The sequence below is a fragment of the Neopelma chrysocephalum genome, unplaced genomic scaffold, assembly GCF_003984885.1.
Source record: "Neopelma chrysocephalum unplaced genomic scaffold, ASM398488v2 Primary Assembly neopelma1_97404, whole genome shotgun sequence".
Lineage (NCBI taxonomy): Eukaryota > Metazoa > Chordata > Aves > Passeriformes > Pipridae > Neopelma > Neopelma chrysocephalum.
The window spans coordinates 206-6,698 of NW_020926045.1; the positions used below are offsets into that span (position 1 = coordinate 206).

The 6,493-nt window shown below is 68.0% G+C and overlaps 1 protein-coding gene across 1 annotated transcript in view; it reads left to right on the plus strand.

The window, feature by feature from the left end:
* Window positions 1-228: 228 nt before the first annotated feature.
* Window positions 229-6,493, plus strand: part of LOC113961853 (sialoadhesin-like) — a gene marked incomplete at both ends in the record, with an annotated part of 6,496 nt that continues 231 nt past the window's right edge. The window contains 8 exons of the mRNA XM_027672539.1: window positions 229-531; window positions 1,197-1,451; window positions 2,536-2,841; window positions 3,225-3,464; window positions 3,741-4,040; window positions 4,173-4,427; window positions 5,200-5,496; window positions 6,168-6,267. Of these exons, the coding sequence (XP_027528340.1) occupies window positions 229-531; window positions 1,197-1,451; window positions 2,536-2,841; window positions 3,225-3,464; window positions 3,741-4,040; window positions 4,173-4,427; window positions 5,200-5,496; window positions 6,168-6,267 (2,056 nt within the window). The remainder of the gene's footprint in view (window positions 532-1,196; window positions 1,452-2,535; window positions 2,842-3,224; window positions 3,465-3,740; window positions 4,041-4,172; window positions 4,428-5,199; window positions 5,497-6,167; window positions 6,268-6,493) is intronic.

A 6,493-nucleotide genomic window follows, 5' to 3' on the forward strand; every position in this document is an offset into this window, starting at 1 on the left:
TGGGATGGGATGGCACTGGGATGGGACAGTGCTGATGGGATGGCACTGGGATGGGACGGTGCCAATGGGATGGCACTGGGATGGGATGGCACTGGGATGGGATGGTGCCGATGGGATGGTGCCGATGGGATGGCACTGGGATGGATACTGGCCCCAAGGTGGGCCCTGTGGCTCTCTGGGTGCAGCCCCAGGCTCTGCTCACCCTCTGTGTCCCCCCTGCCCGGGCAGACCCCCCACGGGTGCCGGTGCTGAGCTCCTTCCTGGAGCCCCCTCCGGGGCAGGGGGGGGTCCTGCAGTGCTCCGTGGACAGTGTCCCCCCGGCACAGCTGGCCCTCTTCAAGGACGGGGCCCTGGTGGCCTCCACGGCGCTGCCACGGCCCGACCCCGGGCCACGGCTCGGTGTCACCTCGGCCACCAACGTCCTGAGGATGCAGTTCCACCCCGTGCTGCTGCAGGATGAGGGTCGGTACCAGTGCGTGGCCACCAACGCCCACGGCAATGCCAGCGCCACCGGGAACTTCACAGCGGGCAGTGAGTGAGGGCTGGGAATGGGAACGGGAATGGGGATGGCGTGGGAAGGGGATGGAGAGCTGCAGGCAGCGGGGGGAGCGATGGAATTGGGGGGTTTGGGGAAGGGGGGAAGGCAAACGCTGCTGGGGGACAGTCACGGGGAAGGGAGGGCAGAGTCCTCCCTGTTCCTCTCCTGGAACAGGGTGGACAGGATGGAAACAGAAGGAAAGGGGGGAAATCCATCTTTCTGGGGACAGAGTGCTGTGCTGGAGGCGTTCCCAGAGAGCTGCTTGTGCGCCCCACACCTGGCAAAGGAGACACAGCTCCTCCCGGGGCTGATGCCAGGGCTGGCTCTGCCCTGTCCATCCGTGCCACCGTCCTGGCCGTGCTCACACAGCCGGCATCGCCCGGGAATCGTGGAGTCAGACAGCTTTGGGCGGGGAGACAGCTCAAAGCCCATCTATTCCACCCCCTGCCATGGGCAGGGACACCTCCCACCAGCTCGGGTTGCTCCAAACCCCGTCCAACCCGGCCTCGGGCACTTCCAGGGGTGGAGCATCCATAGCGAGATCCGCAGGAGCACCATGGGAACGGTGGCTGTTCCCACCTTTTACTGTCCTGTCCCTCTCTGAGCTTCCCTGTCCCGGAAAAGGGGGGGTCTCACCGCCGCCTCCCTTCCCTTGCAGCCGTCCGGGTGCGGATCCTGCCGGCCCCGGAGGTGCGGGAAGGCGGCAATGCCACCCTCACCTGCGCGGTGGCGGGCGGGGCCGAGGAGGTGCTGAGCTACTCGTGGTACAGGGACGGGCTGTGGCTGCGCAGCGGCCCCTCCCCAGCCCTCCCCCTGCCCCGCATCTCCGCCTCCGACGCCGGCTCCTACCACTGCTCCGTCCGGACCCCCGCCCGCAACCGCAGCGCCGCCCCCGCCCCGCTCCGCGTCCTCTGTGAGTGCCCCGGGCCGGGGGGGCTCCGCCTCGGGGGGGCACGTCCAGGGCAGGGACCCTCGGGGAGTCACCGGCCCCCTTGGCTGGAGAGATGGGGCGCAGAAAGGCCCGGCTTGGTTTGGAGTTTTAGCTTAGTTTTCCGTGAAAATCAGTCTTTGTCCCAGGGGGTAACTTAAGCCGAGTTTAACACCCCTGTCCTGCTCGTCAGACCCGGCCAGAGACCCCCCACACCTCCCGCAGGGCATTTTGGTGAAGCTTCTCCGAGTTTCCTTGTGCTTCCTCTACCAAACTGCAGCGGGAAAAACTTCGGCTTTCAGGAACTAGAACAGGATTTGGGATTTTTTTATTTTTTTTTTTTTAGCCCTCATTTGGAAAATGAAAACCAGGTTTTGTTTAAAAAAAGGGGGGGGGAAATATAGTTGCAAGTGAGAATGTAAGATTTTTTTTTTTCCCCTTTTTATGAGAAAAAGGTGGTGTTAACTTATAAATCCGCATGAGGAGAGTCGGAGACAGCTCCTGGAATGGCCTCCGGAGCCTGGGACCCCAGGGCCTTCCCTTCCTCCTCCTGGTTTGGGGTGGGGAATGTCGGGTGGAGCCACCGCACTGATCAGAGCATCCCAGGCTGGGGACGTTCCAGGAGGAAGGGTCTAGAGCAGCAGGAGGGGCTGAGGGAGCTGGGAGGGCTCAGCCTGGAGAAAAGGAGGCTCAGGGGGGACCTTCTGGCTCTGCAACCCCCTGACAGGAGGGGGGAGCCGGGGGGGGATTCGGGCTCTGCTCCCAAAAAACAAGTGACAGGATTAGAGGAAACGGCCTCAAGTTGCACCAGGGGAGGCTCAGGTTGGATATTGGGAAAATTCCCCCTGGAAAGGGCTGCCCAGCCCTGGCACAGCTGCCCAGGGCAGGGGGGAGTCCCCATCCCTGGGGGGTTTTAACACCCTGTGGATGTGGCACTTGGGGACACGGCCAGGGGTGGCCTTGACAGTGCTGGGGGAACCCAGTGGGGTCAGAGGACTTTTCCAACCCAAAACAATTCCATGATTATCCTCTGGTCCATCTCGTCTCCCCCGTGGTTTCCCCCCCGCAGACCCCCCCCGGGACCTGCGGGTGAAATCGTTCGTGGAGAGCAGCGAGGGCAGCGCCGTCATCCTGCTCTGCTCCGTGGACAGCAACCCCCCATCCCGGCTCACCCTGCTCAGGGGGGGGCAGCCGGTGGCCTCCAGCCCCCCCTGGGGAGGGGCCCCCCCCCGGCAGAGCAGCCACGTGTCCCCCTCTCCCAACACGCTGCGCTTGGAGCTCCGGGAAGCGTCCGAGGAGGACGAGGGCGAGTACGAGTGCCAGGCACGGAGCCCCCTCGGCAGTGCCCGCGTGTCCCTGACCCTCCGGGTGCAGGGTGAGTCCTGGGGGGGGCACAGAAAGGGGCTGGGGACCCCTCCGGTGGGTTGGGTGGGCGTCAAGGGGAGAGGGAAAGGGGATGGGAACCCCCCCGATAGTTGGGGTGGGCGTCCAGGGGGACGGCCATTGGGGGGACCCAATATCAGGGGGGACCCAATATCAGGGGGGACCCAATATCGGGGGGGTCTGGAGTGGTGTGGGGCAGGTGGAAGGACAGGGGGGTCCTTCTGGGTGAGCACCCCCCCTGAGCGCCCACCCTGTGCCCCCACCCAGGGCACCCCCCCTGAGCGCCCACCCTGTGCCCCCAGCCCTCTGAATTTGGGGTGGGGACTTTGGGGTGAAAACGTGCTGCCGGTCACGGCCGACTCCTCCCCCCCGCAGCCGTCAGGGTGGTCGTGCGACCCTCGGCCGAGGTGCCGGAGGGTACGGAGGTGACCCTGACGTGCCGGGACCCCCACGCCGCCCCCGGGACGCCGTACACGTGGTTCAGGAACGGGCGGTGGCTGGCGGAGGGACTCGCCGCCTCTCTGGGGCTCCGCGGCCGCCGCTCCGACGCGGGGCTCTACTCGTGCCAGGCGGGCAGGGGGCACCGGGCCCCCCCCGCCGCCCTCAGGGTGCTCTGTGAGTGAGGGGCGGCCGCTTTCGGGGGTGGAGGGGGGGGACACGGCGGGTCCCGCCGGCGCACGGGACCCCCTCACGGGGGTCCGCTGGCCGGTCTGTGTCGCCACCTGGTGACATCCCGCGACACGCCGCGATATCCCGGCCCCTCCCTCGGGGAGCGGGGGGGCCCCGGTGCTGCCGGGCATCGCGCCCCCTCCCCTGTCATTTGTCACCCCCCCGGTGCCGCGCCGGCAGCGGGGCAAAGGGGGGGGACACGCGCCGTCCTTGTCGCCGCAGACCCCCCCCAGGAGCCCACCTTCACCTCCCTGCTGGACCCGCGGGGGGGGCGACAGGCCGTCCTGCTCTGCTCCGTCGACAGCTTCCCCCCCTCGGACCTGGCCGTGAGCCGGGGGCCCGGGCAGCCCCCCCTGGCCTCCTCCCGCGGCCCCTCCGCCCCCGGGCTGGACGTGCGGGCCTCGCCCAACGCGCTGCGGGTGGGGCTGGGGGCGATGGGGCCGCGGGACTCAGGGCTCTACCTGTGCTCGGCCAACAACAGCCACGGCACCGCGGCCGCCGCCCTGCAGCTCCCCGGGGCAGGTGAGGGGGCCCCGAGCCCCCGGGGGGGGGTCCCAGGGGTGCCAACGGGCCTCTCGGGAGCCCTCGGGGGGGGATTTTGGGGGTGGTGTCCCGGGCATCCCTCGACTCCCCGTCTCCCTCCTGCCCCCGCAGGGGTCACGGTCACGGTGGAGCCGTCGCCAGAAGTGCCCGAGGGCGGCAGAGCCACCTTGACCTGCTCGGTGCCCCCTTGGTGGGGCGAAGGCGCCAACTACACGTGGCACAGGGACGGGCGGTGGCTGCGGGAGGGACCGTCCCCCTCCCTCGTCCTGCCCCGCGTCTCCAGCGCCGACTCCGGCTCCTACGGCTGCCTGGCCAGCGGGGCCTGGGGCACGGCCGGCTCGGCCCCCCTCGGCCTCAGCGTCCTCTGTGAGTGTCCCCAGCCCCGCCAAGGGCAGCGCGGAGCCCCCCCAGAGCCCCCAGCCACGTGTCACACGTGTCCCCTCCACATGGGCGAGGGACCGTCCTCCTCTTCCTCCTCCTCTTCCTGCCCTGCTCCTCTCCCTTTGGACCCGGGGAAGGTTTTTCCAAGGATTGGCCCCTCTAAAGTCAGATTCGGAGCCGAGATTGGGGGATTCTCCAGTTGGGGGGGAGTGAGGGGCTGGAGAGCACGGGGGGCCACCAGCCCTGAGGGGGAGTGGGATAGGGATGATCCGGGCTGGAGGAGGGATGAGTGGGGCAGCCCTTGGTGACCCAGAGAACAGGATATGGGTTTTTTTTCCTAGGACTGGCCCCTCAAAAGACAAATTTGGAGCTAAAGAGCTCCAAGTCGAGGGGATTCTCCAGCCGTGGCCGGGGAGGGGGGGAGCAAAGGGCTGCAGAGGGTGTGAATCTGCCAGCCCTGGATGATCCAGGCTGGAGGAGGGAAGCACCAGTCAACCCTTAGTGACCCAGGGAAGGGGACATCGGGATTTTTCCCAGAACTGACCCCTCAAAAGTCAGACTTGGAGCCAAGGGAGGATTCTCCAGCTGGGGGGGAGAGAAGGGCTGGACAGCGCAGGAAGCCCCGAGCCCTGGGATGGGTGGGACGGGCTGACCCAGGCTGGAGGAGGGATGCGTTCAGCAGCCTTTAGTGACCGTCCAGGCCAGAGCGGGGTTTCCCACGCCACGACCCGCCGACCCCTCATCTCTGCCCCCCCAGACCCGCCCCGGGACGTGTCCGTCAGCACCTTCCTGGAGAACCGCGGCGGGCGGGCGGGCATCGTGCTGTGCAGGGCCGACAGCCACCCGCCCTCCTCCCTGGCCCTGCTCCACCAGGGCCGGCTCCTGGCCTCCAGCCCGGCCCCCCCCGCCATCCCGGGGGTGCGGGTGGCCCCCTCCCACAGCGCCCTGCGGGTGGAGCTGGGGGCGCTGGGCCCGGGGGCCGCCGGGCAATACCTGTGCGTGGCCACCAACGCCCTGGGCAACGCCACGGCCAGCGCCCACTTCGATGTCAACAGTGAGTGACCCCCGGGGGCTCTGGGGGGGCTGGGCAAGGGCCGGAAAAAGGGCTCACGGAAGCAGCAAAGGGAGCTGGGTGGTGCCGGGGATGGTCCAAAATGAGGGAGGAGGAGCCGGCTCGGGGTCAGCACACGGCGGGATGTGCGGGGGCTGTGCTGGGGACACCCCCTGTGCCCAGGGGACAGTGCCCTTCCTGGGGTGGCACCCAGCGTTGTGCCAGCCTGCCCGACCCTCAGGGCAGGGGACAGTGAGGTGTGCAGGGACAGCCAGGAGTGGTGGCTGCTCCCAGCGGGGTCCCAGCATGGAGCCTGTGACCCCCCCACATGTCCTCACCCCAAAACTGGCTGTCCCCACCCCTCTGGACCTGGCAGTGGCACCACCAGCAGTCAGATGTCCCAGACACCACCCCAGGGTCCCCTTCACCCTTCATGGGTCACCCCAAGTCCCAGTAGGGTCCCAGCTTGGTGTCTGTGACCCCCCCTGTGTGCATCCTGGACCCATTGAGTGGCTGTTCCCAACCTTGGGGACCTGGCAGTGGCACCAAGCCCCCCCCCCTGCATTTGGCTGTCACAGCCACCACCCCAGGGTCCCCTTCACCCCTTGGGGGGCACCCCAAGGTCTGGGGGGTCCCATGTGCTCTGACCCCCTGCTGTGGGGATGTGCCCACAGCCCTCACCCGCCTGCTGACCTTCACCATCCTGGCCGGGCTGCTGGTGGCCCTCGTCTGCGTGGCCACCCTGGGCCTCCTGGCTGTGAAGTTGTGGCCCAGGTAACGTCCTGGCTGGGGCAGAGGGGGGGACAGGGAACCAAGGGTGGGACAGGGACCCCGGGGTGGAGGGACAAGGAACTCAGGGTGGGACAGGAACCCTGGCATCAGGACAGGGCCCCCGGTGTTGGAGCAGGGTGGGAGGACAGGAACCTCAGGGTGGCACAGGGACCCCGGGGTCAGGGGACAGGGACCTTGGGGTGAGGGGACAGGGATCCCAGGGTGGCAC